The sequence below is a fragment of the Nicotiana attenuata genome, unplaced genomic scaffold, assembly GCF_001879085.1.
Source record: "Nicotiana attenuata strain UT unplaced genomic scaffold, NIATTr2, whole genome shotgun sequence".
Classification (NCBI taxonomy): domain Eukaryota; kingdom Viridiplantae; phylum Streptophyta; class Magnoliopsida; order Solanales; family Solanaceae; genus Nicotiana; species Nicotiana attenuata.
Window position 1 is genome coordinate 106,284 of NW_017672802.1, and position 23,017 is coordinate 129,300.

A 23,017-nucleotide genomic window follows, 5' to 3' on the forward strand; every position below is an offset into this window, starting at 1 on the left:
ACGTCCCCGTCATTGGTTCATCCAAAAGAAAATCGTTTTTCAAATATATACTTACGTTATATTTATTAAATCATGCATAACTATCATTGGAATCGCTGTCGTGTAGCAACGCTACCCCAATGATACGTGACGTTAGGAACCACGGGAGGATGAACTAACCTTTCCCCCTCTACAGAACTCACAATTTTTATTTGGATGCAGGTCACAAATCATTGAATACATTCATGCACTCATACTTTTCAGGAGTGAAGCTATCAGAACAATCGCTTATTCAAAAATCGCTATCCGCACACAACATCCCCAGCAGTCACGATATCGTAATCAGCTACCAGCTAAGAAAGTCTTACCATTATCCGCCTTTACATTCTTGCATTGCATAAGGCTGTCTATCTGCCTTTCGAGACTAAGCTCTGTCTCCATCTCCATCTTGCATAAGGCTACTTATCTGTCTTTCGAGACTAAGCTCTGTCTCCATCTGCATTTTGCATAAGGCTACCTATCTGCCTTCCGAGGTTAAGCTCTACCTCCATCTTGCATAAGGCTGTCTATCTGCCTTTCGAGACTAAGCATTGTCTCCATCTGCATTTGTGCATGAGGCTACCTATCTGCCTTCCGAGACTAAGCTCTGTCTCCATCGGCATTTTCTGTATAAGGCTACCTTTCTGCCTTTCGAGACTAAGCCCTGTCTCCATCTGCATTTTGCATAAGGCTATCTATCTGCCTTCCGAGGTTAAGCTCTATCTCCATCTTGCATAAGGCTATTTATCTGCCTTTCGAGACTAAGCATTGTCTCCATCTGCATTTCATGCATTGCATAAGGCTACTTTTCTGCCTTCCGAGACTAAGCGTTGTCTCCATCTGTATTTCCTGCATTGCATAAGGCTACTTTTCTGCCTTCCGAGACTAAGCATTGTCTCCATCTGCATTTCCTGCATTGCATAAGGCTACCTTTCTGCCTTCCGAGACTAAGCGTTATCTCCATCTGCACTTCCTGCATTGCATAATGCTACCTTCCTGCCTTCAGAGACTAAGCGTTGTCTCCATCTGCATTTATCTGCATAAGGCTACCTTTCTGCCTTCCGAGGTTGAACTCTACCTCCACCTGCATGGCTGAAATACCGCCACCTCTATTTTGCATCGGCTGAAACATCGCCACTTTATCTCTCTTGCAGTTGGCTGAAATATCGCCAAACTTTATTTAAATTCTACATCGGCTGAAAGATCTCCAGTTCATATTTAAATCTCCATTAGCAACTATACCTATACTATCTGTCGGCTGAAATATCACCATTTGCATTTTTTGCATCGGCTGAAACATCGCCTGTTTTATTTTTCTGTCGGCTGAAATATCGCCATTTACATTTTTGCATCGGCTGAAACATCGCCTGTTTTATTTTTCTGTCAGCTGAAATATCGCCATTTACATTCTTTGCATAATCTGAAACATCGCTGCTTTATTTAAATTTTTGTCGACTGCAATATCGCCACCTACATTTAAATTCTCACTTTGGTTGAAAGATCGCCACCCCTCGCATTCATCGGCTGAAAGATTGCCACCTTCTCATGGGTTGAAAGATCGCCAACTTATTCAAAGACGTCATAGTTCGGAGGCACCATCCTCATAGCCCGAGAACATCATTTCATAGCCTGCGAATCCTTTAATTTTGCGCTTCATGGCCCAGGACATCATGGTCCGAGGACGTCATCCTAACCGTCCAAAGACAGCATTCATGGTCTAATGGGAACTTGCATCATGTTTAAATTATGCACAATATACGCCACATTTCTCTTTGCAGGTACACCGGCTAGCAAACGGCCGTCTCAGCAGGAGCGATCCCGCTCCGATTCCCGCAGCCCATCCGACTCCATACACCCTTTCCAAACCTAAGCATCGCGTCCGTTCCTTTTCGAATCTCCATCGACATACTCCGTCAATGGTTCCTGAACTACATATGGCCTGATTCCTGTAAATCCAGGGTATGTAGGTAGCTCAGAAATTAGAGCTCCGTCAAAGTTCTTTCCAATCGCCGATCCGGTCAAAATTGGCCATCTTGTCTTTACCCGACAACTCTTTCATCCTCCTCGGGTAAAGAGGGGCAGCTGTTGATACCCAATTTTTCCCTATGTATTTTTCGTACCTAAAATACTTCCAAAATAGAATATTTGTGCATATATAAGCACACCCATGAGTTTTGATATCTTTTGACGATTTTTAAACCAATTTATTGCCTATTTTTATACCATAAAATCCAATAATTATTCCCAAAATTTGTCATTTTGGTGAATAATTTATTTTATTCTCATATTTACATCAAAATATAGCTAACACGATTTTTGCATATTTTTACAAATTCATTTGGTATTTTTAAAACTAAATTGTACATAATTGCAATACTAGCCTCTTTAAAGATTCAATTGTAATTATATTTATAAAATTGACTCCAGTATTTTTAATTTGATAATTATGTATCATTAATCATTTTATCACATTTGATTAATTTCCAGAAATTTTTTTACTATTTATATAAATTAAAACAAGGGAAAAGTGGCTATTTAAGAGTTAGCCCTTTGTATTTCAATTTTAGCCCGAAATTAACCTCAATCTTAAGCCCAAATCAGACCCAAAATTCCCTACCCAATTTCTTAATTAACCCGACCCACGGTCCGTTTATTTTTACCCGCCCGGCTCCCTTTTAATCCAGGTCGTTGATCAAAATGATCAACGGCCACATTTCCTCCTTACCATTTTAATTCCCAAACAACCCTAACCCTATCCCCATTCTCCAAAGCCACCGCCTCTGGTTCCTCTCGTCTCTCTCGAACCCTCTCAACCTCTGAAATCCTAATATCCACCTACCTCCAGAATCCATGGCTAATCTAGCCATGGACAACCTCTACCCACCATCTCCTGCTCTCACACGCTTGCTCATTGAAGATTCGAGGCTAGACCTCGAAGGTCTTCATCCAGACCCTGGCCAGTTCGAGTTTCTTTGGCCGTTTTCGGCTTTGCTCCGGCGTATCTCAGCCTCTCGAGCCTGGATTCGACCTTGCTAGCTCAGAACCATTCTCGAGACTTCCAAGCCTTCTCGTCCTTTTGGGTTATCAGAAACCCTAGCCTAATCGAGGTTCCTTTTTCGCTTATTCGTCTAGATCTATGCTAGATCTATGTTGTGTGTGCCATTTTAGAGTTTTTCCCTTATTTCCCTTTTCAAAACTGTTCGAATCCTATTTCTAGGGTTTTCTGAAAATGGTTTCTAAATGTTTCTGATTCTTTTACTCTTTTTATGTGTGTTCATGCTTGTTGTTTTATTCCTTGTTATGTTCAAGCCTGCTTTTGTATTTCTTACTGGATCTTTTACGGAGATTCTTTTACCTTTTTTGTTCACATGTTAGCCTAGGTTATTGACTCGCTTTTGGTTATGTGTTTAAGCTCATGCTTTGATTTTGTTTCTGAGTTCTATTGATCATGCTCTTGCCTACCCTCGTCTTAAAACTCGTAATTTCCTCTTACTTCTGTTTGTGCATATCTGCCTATCTTTGTGACTTTGAAAGATTCCCTCACCTCCGAATCCATTTGAAACCCTAAGATTTGGGGAGTTTTCTTTTCTTTGAAGTGAAAGACACTAGGGTTTCACTCTGAAACCCTAGGTTTACAGACTCATGACGAGTCTGTAATCGAACTTGTGAACTTATTTGCCTGTGATTATGGAAAAAACTCTCATTTTTCTTCTTTGTTTTGAACTGCATGCTTATGTATAAGCTTCCCTTTCAAAGTTTTATTTTTGAAATTCCTTTAATCAGGCTAAGAAATTCGTCACTAATTTCTCTTGATTGAACCTCTTTTACCTTACTGATGTTTTCCTTAAATAATTGATCCTGTATCTTCTGTGATTTTGTACCAACGTTTGAATTATTTACTTCCTTAATTATCTCAGTCTCTTTGTGATTTACAACTGGAGCCGAGATCGTTTGACTGATTTTTAAACTTATACCTTATTCTTACTATTGTGCCCTCTTTCCTTAAATATCCAATTGTGTATGTGACCTTATTTGTGCACCATATGGTTCTTTACCTTAATTTAGCCTTAATAAACTGATTCTCTCTTCCTTCTTAGTCGTCTGAACTAGACCCTTAATTAAAGGAGTCTGTCTACCCTAATTGATACTAATTTGTTTAGTTTCTATGTTTATACTTTTGTGTCTGCCTCACCAGTTTTCAAAACTATATAAAGGGCTCAGCCCTCCCATTTTAAAAAAAAAAGGAGAGAGAGAACAACGAGTAAGTAACAATCAAGCAATAATAGGCAATCTGCTTTCTACTCCCTTCTTCTCGCAAATACACACCCAGTTCTGTGTACTTCCCCTCTTTGCTTTCTGAAATACCCTTTAAGCTCTCCTTGAATCTTCAAGTGTTCTGCTGAAAACCTGAGTTGTTTCTGTTGCTTGCTTGATGTGGTTACTCTACTATTCTCTTACTTTGCAACTGGTATGTCCATCTTAGTTTAAATACTGCTCCTCCACTATGTGTTTCACATCCTATTTCTGTTATGCTTTCCTTTACTGTTTTTCTGCAACTTTGTCATTATTGTTCCTATGTGAATCCCCTTACCCTTTACCCTTTGTATGTGAGTTATGGTTCAGGGCATAACAACACTCTAATATTGTTGTCTATGATTCTGAACTGGGTTCTTTGAATTCCTAACTCAATCAATTCCCACTCCTTTTCCCCTTTTATGTGTCTGAGCCTTGGACTTGGGTCTGATAGTGTCCTAATCACTATCCAGACCTTGGTCTGACCTTCAAGGGTCTGCTCCTAACTTATTTAACCAAACAAGTGGTCAGGGGTGTGCCAGCCTACCTAGTGGCTAGGCATGACCACCATTTGTCATGGCTCCCCAATCCCCCTTTCACTCTGCACTTACTCTTAGCTATAAGTTTTGCCCCTCTCTTGCAAGCCATGTTTTGGGACCCCTGAGCTCCCTCTGAACTTGGATGCCTGAGAGCTGGCTCTTCCGCACTGCACTATTCTAATTCTAATGGTATCCTGGGTGTAAGCAATGCCTGGAATCCCTGAGATTCCTTGGAACTTTGAGACACCTTGGATAAAGATAAGGCTTTGGAAATCTGGATCCCGGAATTGGTTAAATACATGTTATTGGACATTAAGGTTGAATTAGGCTTCTCGGATCTAGGTGTTGTCTTTTGATGTATTTTCTATATTTTTCTGGCATTGTAATAACTTGAATGAAACTCGGGGAGTATAGTAAAAGGGTGTGGGAGGGGTCTTTACTTTCTTGAATCAAAAGGGTAGAAATCATGATTTAGGATTTTACTTTTAATCAAACTAGAAATCCTGCCTATAGGGTCCTTTAATACTGATTCAATCACATAGAGACCATGCCTATAGGATTTAACGCTTAACTTTAATGCAAATCACCTAGAAAGCATGTCTATAGGATTTAACACTCATGTTCTGTAATTACGCATCTAGAGATCCTGCCTATAGGAGTTTAAACTTTCTGGAAAAAAAATTATTTATAGATATCATGCCTACAGGATATGCATATTCATTAGGCAAACTTTAGGATTAATTAAACAAGCATCTTTTCACGAGTTCATTAATAAGTTCTGAAAATCGATAATATAGATATCATGCCTATAGAATTTTGCATCAAACTCGCTTGGCCCGTTCAAAGCAGTAATAACTGGTTAACTGGTTCTTAAACGCCTAATTCAGTAACGTTTTTCAAAAACTTTAAATTTTGATAAAGCTCTCTTCAATCAATGTACATTTGTCCTGAAAAATTGAGTTCTTCAAATTTGCATATCTTTTTCTGAAACGGCTTCTCTAATGTTTTGCCTAAACATATTTTTTCCAACTCGATTCCTGAACTCGTTGTTTAAATCAGTTCTGCAGCTCACTCTTTTTTTAGATAGTTCTGTCTCTTCTGAATTTTTTTTTAACAACTACTCTTTTTTGTGTTTATAACTGGTCGGTCCGCTGATCCTTTTTGAAATTCATTTCTAAACACTTTTCTAAGTCTGCAGCCTGTCTTTTCTTTCCAAACTCTTCTGCATTAGTTATCTTCTAAAATCAGTGCCTTCTTAAAACAACTCGCGTTAAATGCCTTAATATCTGACAATTGTATCCGAGGTGTCTAATGCAGGCTTTCTGTCTAAATATATGTGTTGAACCAGTCCGCTCGCTGCTTAATTTTAATCTAAGACCAAATCAGTATTTGCTAAGGCATGTTAAACTATACGTTTGTCTGATTTAAGGGGTTTATTTGAGCCTTGCTTATCTGTTTGTTCTTCCTCCTATTTGGTATTTGTTTTGAATGACAAAACTAGAATTTTATCCTTTAAACTCCATAAAGTCCCCATCCCTTTCTTCCCTTTTAGGATTAAAAGTCCTAATACCCCGGGACTGATAGGTTGGGACGGGTACTAGCATGCAATAAGTTAACGAGACTAAACGCACTTTAGTACCTTAACGGGGTGGGAAGGGTAGAATATAGATATGATGACAGGTGCGCTAATATCACGTGCGACCCCTCTTCTGAGGAGTGTACGCCGGGTATTGCATTGATGTGATCCATATTATGTATAAACCTAGGACCCCCTTTTCTTTTCTTTTACTTACAATATTTTCTTCTAATTCCGTTTCCTTTAATTAATTCCTTTTTTTTCTAAAACTGTCCATCCCTTTCTTCCTTTTTAAACCTTTAAACTTATTTGTAATTATTATGTGCAAACTTTATATGTTTCTTCTACCTTCTTAAAGTCACAATTATAACATGGTCGGGAACCACACTAGTGGATCTTGAGGAGTGCCTAACACCTTCCCCTCCAGATAATCTCTAAGCCCTTACCCAAACTCTAGTTTCTCTTCTCAATTTCTTCTCTCTTTAAAAGTGTCCTAATACACTATAATCATTAGGTGGCGACTCTCCAAAATTTCAAAACCCAATTCTCGCAAGGGAATAAGAGTTGTCCTCCCATAATGTCGTATACCCGATTTCCGGACAGCCCGTCCGCGATAAAGGAAAGAGGGGGCGTCGACAGAAACATTCGTCCTCGAATGTTTTAACTCTCCGGCATCTATATAACCTTGGCAGAGCCGCCTTTGTAACAACACTACTATCAACTTTTCCCATAGAAACTCAATAATTTAATGCCACATAGGATCATAATCACCAATGACAATAACTAACACAAGAATCCGTACATATACCTTAAGGTTATGACGTCTCAGTCGGACCCTTCTCTGGAGGAGGAAATAAGTAAGGATATCTAGACTTCATGTCTTCCTCGGCCTCCCAAGTCACTTCTTCCACAATGTTGTTTCTCCAAAGTATTTTCACGGAGGCTACCTCCTTATTCTGTAACTTGCGGATTTGTTGGTCTAGGATGGCTATCGGAATTTCCTCATATGACAAGTCCTCTGTAATCTGTATATCATCCATGGAACCACTCGGGTAGGATCGCCAATGCACTTCCGTAATATAGATACGTGAAAAACCGGATGGACGGCCTCCAACTCCAAGGGCAATTCTAACTCATAAGCTACTTGTCCTACTCTCCGAATAATCCTATAAGGCCCAATATACCGTGGCATAAGTTTGCCTTTCTTTCCAAACCTCATCACACGCTTCATAGGTGACACCTTTAAGAATACCCAGTCATCAACCTCGAACTCTAAATCTCGTTGTCGCACGTCAGAATATAACTTCTGACGACTTTGAGCTGTCAACAGTCGATACCGGATAAGCTTTACTTTTTCTATGGCTTGTTGAACCAGGTTTGGCCCATGTAACCCAGATTCCCCAACATCAAACCGCCCTATAGGCGACCTACACTTCCATCCATAAAGAGCTTCGTATGGAGACATATGAATGCTGGAATTGTACCTATTATTATATGCGAACTCAATAAGCGGTAGATGATCATCCCAACTACCTTTGAAGTCTATTACACAAGCTTGTAACATATCCTCCAGTGTCTGAATAGTACGCTCAGCCTGCCCCGTCTGTCTGGGGATGAAATCTTGTACTAAGACTTACTTGAGTCCCCAATCCTTTTTGGAAGGCCCTCTAGAAGTTAGATGTAAATTGAGCTCTTCTATCCGAGATAATAGATACAGGGACACCATGAGTCGTACTATTTCCTTAATATAAAGCATTGCATAATCCTCTGAGGAATATGTAGTCCTAACAGGTAGAAAATGGGCTGACTTTATAACCCTATCAACAATTACCCATATCGAATCGAACTTACGCTGGGTACGAGGTAAGACCACGATAAAATCCATATTGATTACTTCCCATTTCCAAGTTGGGATTTCCATAGCTTGTAATAATCCACCGAGTTTTTGATGCTCAATCTTAACCTGCTGACAGTTAGGACCCTGAGCAACAAATTCTGCTATATCCTTTTTCATTCCATCCTACCAATATACTTCCCTGATATCATGATACATCTTTTTCTCTCCTGGATGGATAGAATAGCGAGAATAATGAGTTTCTCCCATAACCTGCCGATGCAGCCCTGCAACATTAGGCACACATAATCGCCCTTGATATCTGAGGACCCCATCTTCTGTAATTTCAAATGGTGTCTTCTCCTTCTGAAGGGTGGTATCCCTATAATGAACTAACACAGGATCCTCGTACTAGCGTTCCTTTACTTCAGTTACTAAGGAGGATGTTGCGGTATCCTGAATAGTAATTCTAATATCACCTGAGTCCAGTACCTGGACTGCAAGACTAGCTAGCTGATGAACCTCATGGGCTATTCCACTCTTTTCTGGTTGTAAATACGACAGGCTACCCATAGATCTATGACTAAGGGCGTCGGCTATTAAGTTCGCCTTCCCCGGATGGTACAAAATATCAATGTAAGTCTTTAAGTAGCTCCAACCATCTCCTTTGCCTTATATTCAATTCATTTTGCTTGAAGATGTACTGGAGGCTCTTATGATCCGTATAGATATCAACATGAATGCCATACAAGTAGTGTCTCCACATCTTTAGTGCATGAATCACCGCGACTAACTCTAAATCGTGGGTCGGGTAGTTCTTCTCGTGCTTTCTTAGTTGTCTAGAAGCGTAAGCTACAACCTTACCATGTGTGATGACCCAAAGGGTCATCACCGTATTTCTCCCTTTTTCCGCGCTTCCGAGGACTTGAAGACCTCATTTTTAGTTGCCTCAATTTGCGTGCGCAGTCCGGGCGCGCAGCCGTAAAGTTTTTATGTTGAAATATGTGAAATATGTGAAAAATTTGAAGAATTTTGATATTAATATGGTTAAAGTTGACTTCGGTCAACATTTTTGGTAAACGGACCCGGATCCGTGATTTGACGGTCCCGGAGGGTCCGTAGGAAAATATGGGACTCGGGCATGTGTCCGGAGTCGAAATCCGAGGTCTAGAACCCGAGTAAAAGAATTTTTCTGTTAAATTATTTTTCTGAAATTATTAAGGAAAATGGAAATGAAAATTTATTAAAATACTATGTTATCGGGCTCGTATTTTGGTTCCGACGCCCAGAACAAGTCTTATATATTGTTTAAGCGCTTTCTGTGAAGTTTGGTCGAAATCGGACGTCGTTTGACGTGTTTCGGACTATGAGTTCCAAGTTTGAAAGTTAAGAGGTTTGAAATGAAAATCATGAGTTTTGAGGCTCGATTCTATGTATATGATGTTATTTTGGCGATTTGATCGCACGAGTAAGTCCGTAGGATGTTTTTGAGGTTGTGTGCATATTTGGTATGGAGCCCCGAGGGCTCGGATGGGTTTTGGATAGGTGTCGGATTGCATTTCTCATAGTTGAAAAACCTGTTGTGCTTCAGTTCTGCAGGCTTCGCAATTGCGAAGCCAGCACTCGCAAATGCGAGCTTTTTATCGCAAATGCCATCTTTCACCTGGGCAGCAACTTTCGCAAATGCAAAGAAAATTATCGCAAATGCGATGCCCGCCCTCGAACCCAGTCTTCACAAATGCGAATGACTGTCCGCAAATGCGGATGTGAACCTTCGCAAATGCGAACAATAGTTCGCAAATGCGACCTTCCCAGTGTCCTTCAGAGTTCGCAAATGTGAACTCGACTTCGCAATTCCCATATTTGGTCGGGGTTCGCAATTGCGAACCCCTGTTCGCAAATGCGACATCAGAGACCTGCATTTTCATACTTAGTCGAATTTTTCACCCCATTTTTCATATCTCTCAACTCAAACAACCCTTAGGCGATTTTCCAAGAAAACTTTCTTCTCCAATCCATTTGTAAGTTGATTTTCACTTAATTTCTTCAATCTTTAACATCATTTATCATGTTTTCATCTTAAAAATCAAGGTTTTCATGGGTGAAAATGGGGATTTTGGGTAGAACATAGGTTTTCTTAAAATTGGGGATTTGGACCTCAATTTGAGGTCCGATTTCAAAATAAATCATAGATATGAACTCGTGGGGGAATGGGTAACTGGGTTTTGGTTCGAACCTCGGGTTTTGACCACGTGGGCCCGGGGGCATTTTGGGAATTTTTGAGTAAAACTTTGGGAAATTCATTTTTATGCATTCAAGTTGATTCAATTAGCATTTGTTGATACATTCAAGTAATTTGTGACTAGATTCGAGCGGTTTTGTGGTGAATTCGAGGGGTAAAGCTATTCTAGAGGCTTGAGTGGACTTTTGGAGCATTTGAGGTAAGTGTTTGATCTAACTTTGGCTTGAGGGAATAGGATTAGAGTATCATAAATTGTTATTTGCTAAATGATCAAGTGCGGTGTATAGGCATGGTGACGAGTATCTGTACACCGGAGTCTAGCATGACCGTGAGTCGTTGATTGTACTTGTTTTGATATATTTTTGGAACTCTTCCAAGTTAAATAATGATTTCTACATAATGTGAAGAGTTTGAGGATAAACTATGAAATGTTAATGCTTTGGAGCGTTGGCTCGAACGATAAATACTATTGAGTAGGAGATGAAAGTATTGGAAAGAGTTGTGATACATCCCTTGCTGGGATGGTTTGAGTATATTGAATATTTCCCTTGTCGGGATGTGAAAGTTGTTGTTATTGTTCCCTTGCAGGGACTTAGTTGTTACTTGGGTTTTTCCCTTGCCGCGACATTTCTTATTATTGTTTATTTCTCTCGCCCGTTTGGTTGTGATTGCTGTTTGGGTGAGGAAGAGTGATAATGCACGAAGGGTCATTCCGTGTCATTTTTGATTACATTTGCACGAAGGGTCATTCCGTGCCATGTTTTGACTATTTATGCACGAAGGGACATTCTGTGCTCTGATTTGACTATATTTGCACGAAGGGTCATTCCGTGCCATGAAATGAGAGTTATGTGAGGGAAAGCACGAAGGGTGATGCCGTGCATTTTATTCGATTACTTTGGGTGAGTAAAAGCACGAAGGTTGATGCCGTGCAACTGTTGAATTTCTTATTCTTTGGTAGTTATTATTGTGCCTTGTTTCTTAATTACGCTGATGACTTTCTTATTCGGATTGTACTCCCCCATAGCATGTTTCCCCTCCCTTCTAACTGTTTAGTTTCGGTATTTCTTTCCTGTTATTGCATATATATATATATATGTTGAACTGCACAGGTTGAATTGGTAGTCCGGTCTAGCCTCGTCACTACTTCGCCGTGGTTAGGCCAGACACTTACCAGCACATGGGGTCGGTTGTGCTGATACTACACTTCTGTGCTTTTTGCACAGATCACGGTACTGGAGCAGCTTTTGGACCACAGCAGTAACACCGAGTGGGAGCTGACTTCAGTCCAGGGACTTACGAGGTAGCCTAGCTGGCGTTCGCAGGCCGAAGTCCCTTCATTTATTTCTGTTTGTTTTCATCGTACCGAGACAGACATATGTATTTTCTTTCCACTCAAACTTGTTTGTAGTACTCTCTAGTAGTCTGTGAGCTAGCGACACCAGGTTTTGGGGTAGAGAAAATGTTTAAACTTCCGCATTTCGATTTCATTTTTTTTATATTACTTAAAGTCTTCCGCCCTTAATTAATTGATTTCCGTTTATTTATATTGTTGAGATTTATCGGAGAATGTTTAAAGTTTGGCTGGCCTAGCTCCGTTAGTAGGCGCCATCACGGCTCCCGATGGTGGAAAATTCGGGTCGTGACACCATGCTGCATTAGCACATAACCCAATCCAACGCCTGAAGCATCACAATAGATTACATAACCATAAGTCCCTTCTAGGAGCGTTAGAACCGGTGCTAAAGTTAATCTATCCTTTAATGCCTGAAAACTCCGTTCGCAAGCGTCATTCCATTGATACTTTGCTCCCTTCTAAGTCAACGTTGTCAAAGGTGCTGAAAGGGAAGAAAATCTCTCTACAAATCTCTTGTAATAACCTACCAAACCGAGAAAGCTACGAACCTCCGTCGGTGTTGTGGGTCTAGGCCAAGTCTTTACTGCCTCAATCTTTTGTGTATTTACCCGGATGCCTTCACTCGAAATGATACGCCCAAGAAAAGCTACAAAGTTTAATCAGAATTCACATTTAGAGAATTTTGCATACAACTTCCCTTTTTGTAGAGTTTTGAGCACAGTGCGCAAATGATCTGCATGTTCGGCCTCTGAATGAGAATACACCAATATATCATCGATAAATACAATTACGAACAGATTTAAAAAGGGCTTGAACACACGGTTTATCAAATCCACGAATACTGCTGGGGCATTGGTCAAACCGAATGACATAACACAAAACTCGAAGTGTCCGTATCTGGTTCTAAATGCTGTCTTCGGAATATCTTCCTCCCTAACCATTACTTGATGGTACCCAGACCTCAAGTCTATTTTTGAAAAACACTTGGTACCTTGCAATTGATCAAATAAATCGTCAATCCTCGGAAGCGGGTACTTATTCTTGATCGTTACCTTATTCAACTGTCTATAATCAATAGATATCTGTAAGGAACCATCTTTCTTCCTCACAAATAACACAGGTGCTCCCCATGGTGATATGTTGGGTCTGATAAAGCCTTTTTGAAGCAAGTCCTTTAGTTGTTCTTTCAACTCTTTCAACTCTGCTGGGGTCATTTGATAGGGAGGAATAGATATTAGATGCGTATCTGGTAGTAGGTCAATAGCAAACTCAATTTCTCGCTCTGGCGGGAGACCCAGAAGTTCATCGGGAAAAATATCGGGAAACTCATTAACCACTGGGATGGACTGAATGGTTGGTGACTCTACTTCCATATCATAAACCTGAACTAAGTGATAAATACGACCCTTATTGATCATCTTCCTTGCCTTAAGATAGGAAATAAATCTACCTCGGCGACACCGTATTATCTTTCCACTCCAAAACAGGCTCCCCTGGAATTGAAATTGGACTATCTTTCATCCACAATCAACGTTGGCATGACAAGAAGCCAACCAATCCATACCCATTATAACATCAAATTCTGCCATATCTAACTCAATTAGGTCTGGTACGGTAGATCGACCATGAACTACTATTATACAACCCCTATATACTTGCTTAGCTATCACCGAGTCCCCAACAGGTGTAGACATCTCAAAATGTTTAACCAATTCAGGTTTTATTTCAAACTTACTAGCAACCAACGGAGTAACGTATGATAAGGTGGAACCTGGATCAATCAGTGCATATACATCATATGAGGAGACTGATAATATTCCTGTAACAACATCAAGCAATGACTCTTGGTCATGTCGTCCTGCCAACGCATAAATGTGGTTCTGAGGACTGCTCGAGCTAGAATTCCACCTCTGCCTCTACCATGACTCATTGGTTCTTGTGGACCTTGCCTAGGGGGGCGTACTAATGATGACGAACCAGGTACAGATCCCATTGGTTGATCTATGCTTGCATCACATCTCATCGGACAATCCCTCATAACGTGGCCCGGATAACCATAAGTATAACAAACACCTAATCTCATGCGGTACTGCCCTGTATGCTGCTTACCACATTGAGCACATCGTGGCAAGGGCGTCTTCATCTGATTTGACTCACCCCTATACTGAGAACCTGAGGCCCTGAAATTCTGACCGGACCCTGAATATGAGGAACGATCAAATCTCTTACCGCCAAACTAAGGGGGAACGCTAGCCGATGGCTGGTCTGGATACCTCGGGTACTGCTACCTTTGACCACCTCGAAACTCACCAGAAGGACCCGAAGACCTCTCTCTCTTATTCTGGGCCCTATCATGCTCACGATCGGCCCTCTGTTTCTGTTTACGCTCCTTTACACCCTAAGCGTATGCCTGAATATGATAAATATCCATGTCTGGCTGAAGTGAGACTGACATACAATCGTTAAGCAAGTGAGGCTCTAATCCCATCATGAACCGGCGAACCCGATCCTCCGTCTTAGATACAATAGTGGGAGCATACCTAGCCATCGAATCAAACTGAAGGTTGTACTCCCAAACACTCATATTACCCTGTCGAAGGGTCAAGAACCTATCAACTCTGGCTCGCCTAAGCTCTGGTGGCAGATAATGACAAAGAAAAGCTTCTGTAAACTCCTGCCATACTGCTAGAAGGGCATCCTCACCTCTGGACAATTCCCAAGACTCGTATCAATCAACTGCAACATCTCGGAGTCTATAGGAAGCTAGCTCAACTGACTCAGTCGTAGTGGCCTTCATTACCCGTAACGTCCTCTACACTCTATCAATAAATATCTGAGGGTCCTTGTTTGGATCTGCTCCAGTGAATACCGTAGGGTCTAAACTAATGAAGTCACGAACCCTCGCACTGACGGACCTATCTGCATGACCAATACCTATTTCATGACACCGAGCTTGTGCGACTACTAATCGGGTTAATAGCTAAATAGCATCTCTCATCTCCTGACCCGGTGCATCCGACTAAGGTGCTGAATGTATAGGGACGGGCGCTGGAGCTGGTGTCCCTTGGAGCTCTTCTGGAAAGGGCGGGCTTTATGAAGTCTGAGATGGAACCTCACCATGAGACTCTCCCCGAGCCCTGGTAACTCGTGGTGCTCGACTAGTAGTTTTACCAGCCACGGACTTTCCCTTCTGGGTGGCCGTACTCTTTGAAGGCATTGCTGAAAAATATAACGTATCGTTAGGAACATGAATTCTTGTATCGCACGATCTGAGATAAAAAGAGGATAACATCCTATATGTCTTGTAGCCTCCTGTCTATAAGTGATGTGCACAACACACCCATAAACAAGACTCTGAAACGGTCTGTAGACAACCCTATGACAGAACTGCTCTAATACCACTTTTGTCACGACCCAAACCGATAGGCCGCGACGGGTGCCTGAGTCCTACCTGTCAAACACCCCTGAGCATGCGTCTAAGGTATGAACCTGAATAACACCTATTGATTTACGAAAATAACATACATGAAGGAAACCTGCCAACAAGGCATATGTACATATACATGCAGAATACAGTGAGCGAGCCGGTAAGGCTGCTTTAGACAACTATATATCCAAAAGCTGAAATCCGGCAAGGCCACATACAACCCAACTAGACATACTGTCTACAGACCTCTAATACAAATATAACTGTACAAAGACGGGACTAAGCCACGTCATACATGTATTATATATATATATATATATATATATATACACACACAAACGTATCATACCAAAATCAAAAGCAGCTCCGGGTCAAGTGGAGCATGCTAACTCTCGTTGATTAGAGATCTTAAGAAGGGGGACCGTCAGCTTGGCTACCTGCACCTGCGTGCATGAAACGCAGGCCCGTGAAATAGGGCGTCAGTACGAAAAATGTACGGAGCATGTAAGGCATGAAAATTATTACGTAAAAGAATAGATGAAACGTGGAATAAAGAAACACATCTTTAAATCTGAATAACTTTGTAAATTCTGAAACATTTATAATGTCATGCACATGCGTATAAATGTTATTCATGCATAGGTATGGTTGTACATAATATCATCAAACCACTGAAGGCATCCCATCATATCGTCTCGGCCACTGTGGGCAACATCATCAACATATACCAACTGATCAGGTGGTGGTGCGTATATAACACCGTAACCTTTTCCCATATTCCATATACATATATTTATATATATACGCGTATATAACGCCATCTGCTCATGGGTCAATGCACTTGTATAAATGGGTGAAATGCATGAAAAATACGTAATAATCTCAATATTCCTTCCGGATAACCTTTTTCAACTGCGTATTATTCTGAGACCCATGAACAAAAGATAATAATAATTCTCATGGGGAATCAAGAATATAGACACCCCTAGTATTTCTATGAATAGAATAATTTATGGAAAGTGTGCGTTTGCTCGTTTCTTTTGTATAATTTGAACCATGCCAAAAGAAAGAAGGGATAATCTTAACAGACCTAGAGTAAGAAAAACTCCGTATAATATTCCGTTGGAAACCTTCGTGGATTGAACTTAGAACCACAAAAACCGGATTAAGCGTCTACGTTTTGAATTTGTTGAACGAGATTAGCTTCTGTTCTTTTTTTGAATTCCTTGAATCGAACTTAGCTTCTGCTACTGTTATTAAGAATGAAATGAGGAGGCAAGACTTGGTTTTGTTGTTCTCTAAAGTGTTATCCATCTCTTAAAGGAGATGTAATTAAAAGGGACCAAATCTTGATACATATCTTTGGTCATTTGAAAGTTATACACGTTGATGCCACTATCCTATATGACTAACTAGTCATATGCTTTCCTTGCTGCCACGTATCATTTTATAATTTAATAATTAACTAGATAATGTTTTGCTACCAGGTAATTAATCAATTACCCGCATAACTTAAAAATTACCTCAAATTACTTAAAATTCTACTTATTGTTAATATATTTTGTATATATTTTATACCTTATACTACCGTGTTCATATGGTACCTTGCATTGTACTAGTTTATAATTATCGGGTATTATCGCTTGAAACACCGCTCGACTCGTATTTTATCTCAAATTGGCCATTTTCAACGAAACTCGTTTTCTTTAATTCGTATACCCTTTATCCTTCGTGACACTTACTTCTCGCTTGTTATAAATAGCATAAATACATTAACCTCAAGATAATCTTATCCTCGAGTCTACATCGACTGACTGAAGACGAAACTTTTAACGTATGAAAACGCAAGATGTAACATTTGTTTTGACTTTAGACTTTTAGTGAATGAAATATAGTCTTATCTTTTACTTTTTTTTAGTGTTTATTGTGATATTTTGGAACAATATAAAAAGTTATTAAGGTTTGCGAGATTTTTCCAATAAGATATTTTTTAACTTTTATCTTTTTTTAGGTTAGTAGTTAAAGAAAAAATATAAAATTGTAATTTAAAAAATGATGGGCCAGCCCGTGGAGGCCCGCAACCCATATAGGGCTGGGATTGGCTAACCATTATAAGGTCCATCAAAATGACGGGCTAGTCCAGCCAAACCCGTCAATTGCAAAAGCCCACGTGGGCAGGGCTGGACTAACCCGGGCCAACCCATAATGACAGCTCTAAAGGCAATATACATTCTAGGATTATGTAAGGACAAAATTAAGTAAAATGTATAAGGACAAAACAATCAACCCCAAACCTAAAGAACAATATTGAGAACAGGAAAACAGTCTGTCTTGTTTATGAAAGAGACCAGTTAAAAGAAAAATGTCTTTGAAGAGCAAATTGTGCATATAACTACTTGTGTTGTATAAGCTGACTGTTGGGCGATGAAGAGCAGTATTGAATTGAACAAACATTATCTTACCACTCAATATTTACATTGCATAAAAAATGACAACTTGAGAAACAACTATCAAAAGGGAAAAAAAAACATTTGGAGATCAAAAGCTTAAGATGTAGGACAACAATGAATACATTGTTATTCAATTTTTTGCAGTCTCAAACACCAGTAGTATAGTGGCTATCTTTTCGCCTCTTTTATATGCCATAGGCATGTATCGGTACATATCAATCCAACGCCTATATTCAACTGTCCGATAACTCCACCTTTTCTTGAACAATGAAGCAGGAAGTGGTACTAATAAAAGATGAAGGGATCTCTGTATTGAGCCAAGGGAATTCCAGCAAATGTTATAGTCCCATAAGTTTTGAAATCCGGTCTGATATATTAGCTATTACAAATCCTGCAAATACCTGCAAAAAGATGCATCAACCAAGCCATATCATGTTTTGCCTGTGGATCAATCGATTAGCGGTGCCTCCTTAAAAATAGAAAATCAGCCAAAAGGTAGTCATTTGAGCACTCCAAACAAAAAGAGTTGGACTAATCATAAAGGAAAGACTCCACCTACAATATGGGATTTTTTTTTCTGCTCCATTTTCTTAGTCAGATTACGGAATACTCAACTTTAACAGGTATAGCATCTCGGCTTATCAATACAACTACAAGATGAGACTTTTCCAGCTACACCACAGTGGTTAACTTAAGAAAGGATAGACAGAAAAGAATCTCAGCTCAAAGTTTAAGTAAATAAAGAAAACCCCTCATTCTGCTACCAGATTTGCAATTTGAGGACTTAATAAAAGTAACAAACGGACCACATTCGAGTCATAAGATTCTAGTAAATGTGACTTAGGCTGAGAAAAACTCCAACCAATTCACCTATGAATTTTAAAATGCAAATTTAATAATGAGATTATTTTTCTCTTATCACTTCAGAGCCTTAAAATGTCCTTGTTTTTTAATCAAATAATATCAGATTAATGTAATTCATATTCCTCAATTCTCATAGTCTCATCTTCTGTTTGACAATACATCATATTCATTTTATGGAACATCTTTATTACTTTGTTATGTTACTCGCTTCCATTACTTATTATATTACTGTTGTTATTGCTTGTTGCTTTATTCTTACAGTTTCTTTAGCCGAGGGTCTATCGGAAACAGCCTCTCCGCCTTTATAGGATAGGGGTAAGACTACGTACACACTACCCCTCCCAGACCTCATGTATGGGATTAAACTGGGTTTGTTGTTGTTGTTGTAGGGCTAGAATCAAGTTTTCTTGTCTGCATTAATAGATTGTTACCTGTGCTGAGCCAAGAATGTAAATAGCAGAATAATGACGTCCATGAATCACCATGTCAGCCACCATCGCAAGTGGAATTGTGAGAGACATGCCCAAGGTTGCAACTAATGGAGTTGTCCAAACAACACACAGTGCCCTAAGAAGAAGAAAAGCAAGTTAAGGGTACAATTGACAAAGCCATACGGTAAGAGCATGTACTAGTGGTGGATAATCCGATCTTACGTACCAAAAGTAATCCGAGAGAACACTTCCTACAAGTCCATTGGCCAAAACAACTTCATCCAATTTAGCAGAATGAGGTATTGTGAACTTGGGTTCAATACCTAGGGCTGTCAATGGCCATACTGAAAGAAAAAAGTTGATCATAAATTAGATTATAAAGACATCGATCAAATAATACAGAAGAACAAAGTTGAGTTTGAATTATCATGATTTTCACATAGTGAATAAATTAAATTAACCAACTTGTCCATTAGCTTTCTCTAATAACATATTAAGAAGATGCATAAATGCATAATTGCATTGCTTCTTTGTGAATGCAGTGGGAAAAACAATCTATCAAGTCATTGATCTTATATGTTATCAGACTTCAAAACATCTACTCTTCCAATTTTGAATCTCCCATCCGACTGTTATATAACATACTTTTTTAGCAAGTAGCAGACTCAGAAAAAGAGTAACTTTAATGACATTAATAACAATCCTTGGTACATACATATGCACTCTAATCTGAGATTTCATTAACTGAACATATCGAGAAATAATTTCGAAGTGAAGAACAGCAACAAACAAGAGATTAAAAAGAGAGTATGAAATCCATTTCAACGAATCCCTACCCTTTTTTGCTGCCACGAGTCCTACCTGATACTGGCAATTGGAAACGTGAGGTATTATAGCGGCTAGCCCATTCTCTTAATCATTTTTCACAAAGAAAAAAATGTTGACAACACATGCAAGTAATGGAAAGGAAGAGTATCCAGCATCATACACTAAGTCAAGCCCACTAAAACTAGTCACCATTTAAATTGCAAAATCAACACGTTAAAGGAAGTGTCTGACTACAAATTTATCAACTTACACACAGTATAATAAATTCAATAGCTTTGGAGTTAAATTGATCAAACAACGATAGAAGTAATCAATAAAACCAATGTGACTTCACAACTTGCATTTGTCTAGATTTACCTGCCCAAGTGATATTTAAGACATACTGTTGCCAGAAGATCACAGCTTGAGTTTGAGAAAATACAGACAGTAAGTCATTGTCCTATATCCTAGCCTATCTCAGCATGACTTATCTGATAATAAAACGGCTAAGATCATAGCTGTCTTTATTAGATTTTCATAAGATGACAGACAAACTATATGGGAGTCTCATCATATTGCAACATATCTACTTTACAAACTTAAACATGTTTTACTCTCAACCTAAAACCTGTTAAAAACTTGGAGACAGAACTATTTTCACAAGACTGCTGACAAAGCATGCCAAAGTGCAAATTGAGGAGACTGCTTGTTATATAACCCTACAAATCAGCAACAACTAAGCATTAGTTTAAGAGAATCAAATCTTACCAAGCCACCACATGGTCACAAGGGTACACAACCCTATATAACCGAACAATTTTTGCATATCTACTCCTTTTCCTTCCTCGCCAGCAAACTTTTTAAGAAGCACTGCAGATCATTATCAGAAAACATTATTCATCTGTCATATTATACAGTAAGCACTTTCGTATCAAGACATAATGAAGAAGCCTAACCAGTGAACAGCCCATAACACATAGCTGATAGAAGGCCGAAGAGATCCCCCAGGAGAGAACGTTCGCCACTTCTTTAAAAGAAACAAAAAGTTTAACTATCAGTCAACACCCTGAAACACAATTGAGAGGAACACTGATGAAAACAACAGAAAATTTAGCTCTCAGACGAAAATCCAAAATTTTAAATCACAAAGAAGATGCAGCTTTATGTCGTGATTGGACATTAAAGGATGAAAAGATTGATGTGTGTGCATATACATACACCCTATTACAGCAAGGCTTGCAGACCTAGGCTGACTCGTTCTTTGTCTCTAGCAATCAACTTATTCAGAGTAGTCTAATAATTAGCCTATTCCTCACTACTTGAAGCTTCATAAACTCATTTTTAGTTACTATTGTAGGAGAAAGTTGTGAAGATTGCTTCCAATGATCAGGAAAAAAAAAAGGGAAAAATATTGCTAATTTCCAAAACTCTGGATAGGTGAAAGAACCTATGACAATCCCTAATTTCCTTCCAATCTGTATCATGAAATGTAGGCTTTCTCTACTGGGAGTCACTAGAGGAGGTGTGAGTTGAGAATGCTCATTAACATGAATTATGGTTTCTATCCCTATGTGTTGATGAACGTTTTTATTGGTCCCTATGTTCTAACTGTAGCATACTTTTTTTTTTGATAACAACGAAATCGCCGAGTCGTGGCGCACGGTTCGAAACTTGGGGGATAATCGGCCGTCCCTCTACCCTTCTCCAGTTAAATACCCTGCTTTTGACTGCGGCAGCGTTCGAATCCGTGATATGTGCCTAACTCGCACATCAGGCACTGCACTCTTATAACTAGATCAGAACCCTGGGAGCTCCAGCTGTAGCATACTTAGCCTAGAATATCCAGAGGAAAACTAATAGTCCATATCCTAGTGAATCATCGAATGGAAACGAAGAAATTGAATCCTTAAAGTTAATTTGAACTTGAGAGTTTCAAATTTCAATATGAAAGGAGAAACGATACTGAAACTTTTGTTTAGAACAATATTCACAGGCTTAATTCTCAAATAGATACTCGTAGTAGCACAGGTGCTGAACTTCACCCTCAGCACCTCAACTTCACGAATTTTATCTAACACCTGAATCTGTAAAAATCTGCTGTTTTAAACGCCACTGATCATAGACTGAGCTTATGTGGCAATTATACGGGTGAGTTTGACGAAGTGCATGGCATACACGACTTAAGATAGTGTGGAAGTGAGCCATTGTTCCTTTCCCCTTCTCAAGTGCAGGTCAATGGTTCAAACCACAGGCTGCAGTGATTTAGTCGTGAAGAGGATGAGAAACCTTGAGAGGGTGAAAGCTAATCGTGGAAATTGAGGTCCAAATAAGGAAATCGGCTCAAGGGGGTCCGATTGTTGTTTATTCGTTCTGAAGGAGAGAGAAGATATTTTTTCGATGGGTACTGCGACCGCAACCTTTCTCAATCTAGTTGTATGAACCGTAACGCATGTATTTCTAAAGCTAGTTGTATGAATAAAAAATAAAAAGCCAATAAAATGACTCAGATTTATCCAGCCTGATACAGGGGTGAAGATGGATTTGCTACAGTATTGTGACTGGTTTCTGCTAGTGTTTCTTTTGCAGTTTCGCTTTCTTGAGAGCAAGTAACTTAGCTGCTATTTCATCTTAATCTGAGAGCTTAGGGTGGACATTGCTATTCAAAGATCAAATTTTTCAGGCTCTTGAACTGGAAAGGAATTTGACCAAAGAATGTTTCTCATGAGGTTAACTTTGGGCAATGACGTGTTATATAGATTAGTGCAATTGAAGAATGTGCAAGGTTAGAGGCTCAAAGCACTTGCTTTGTACAAATTAAGGTGTCTAGTTGAGGACCCATGAAGTTGGGGGCCGGGACCAGAATTCCGTGCAGGTACATGTGTTTATTTGCCTACTACACAGATTCAAAGAAAGTTTGGAAAAAGAAGAGACTGAAAAAGAAACCAAAGAATCTTAGGAAAGTGAAAAAGGAACTACAATTTACAAAGAGAAGAAAATGAAGATACACCATCAGCAAGTAAAAATGCATTAGAAACAGAAGTCATCCCCGAACGTCCGTTCCCTCCATCCAATATTTGCCCATCCTAGCTACTGTTTCAGTTGGCCCTGCTTGATATCTGCCCTATGCCCTATACCTCTCTATTTCCTGCCCCCCCCCCACCCCCCAAACCAAAAAACGA

At 39.5% G+C, this 23,017-nt stretch overlaps 1 protein-coding gene across 1 annotated transcript in view; it reads right to left on the reverse strand.

The window, feature by feature from the left end:
• Positions 1 to 17,669: 17,669 nt before the first annotated feature.
• Positions 17,670 to 23,017, reverse strand: part of LOC109214561 (uncharacterized vacuolar membrane protein YML018C) — a 9,348-nt gene continuing 4,000 nt past the window's right edge. The window contains exons 4-8 of the mRNA XM_019378494.1: positions 20,795 to 20,865; positions 20,607 to 20,708; positions 19,258 to 19,375; positions 19,032 to 19,167; positions 17,670 to 18,137 (exon numbers count right to left, since the gene is read on the reverse strand). Coding sequence (XP_019234039.1) covers positions 18,075 to 18,137; positions 19,032 to 19,167; positions 19,258 to 19,375; positions 20,607 to 20,708; positions 20,795 to 20,865 — 490 coding nt within the window. The 3' untranslated portion in view covers positions 17,670 to 18,074. The remainder of the gene's footprint in view (positions 18,138 to 19,031; positions 19,168 to 19,257; positions 19,376 to 20,606; positions 20,709 to 20,794; positions 20,866 to 23,017) is intronic.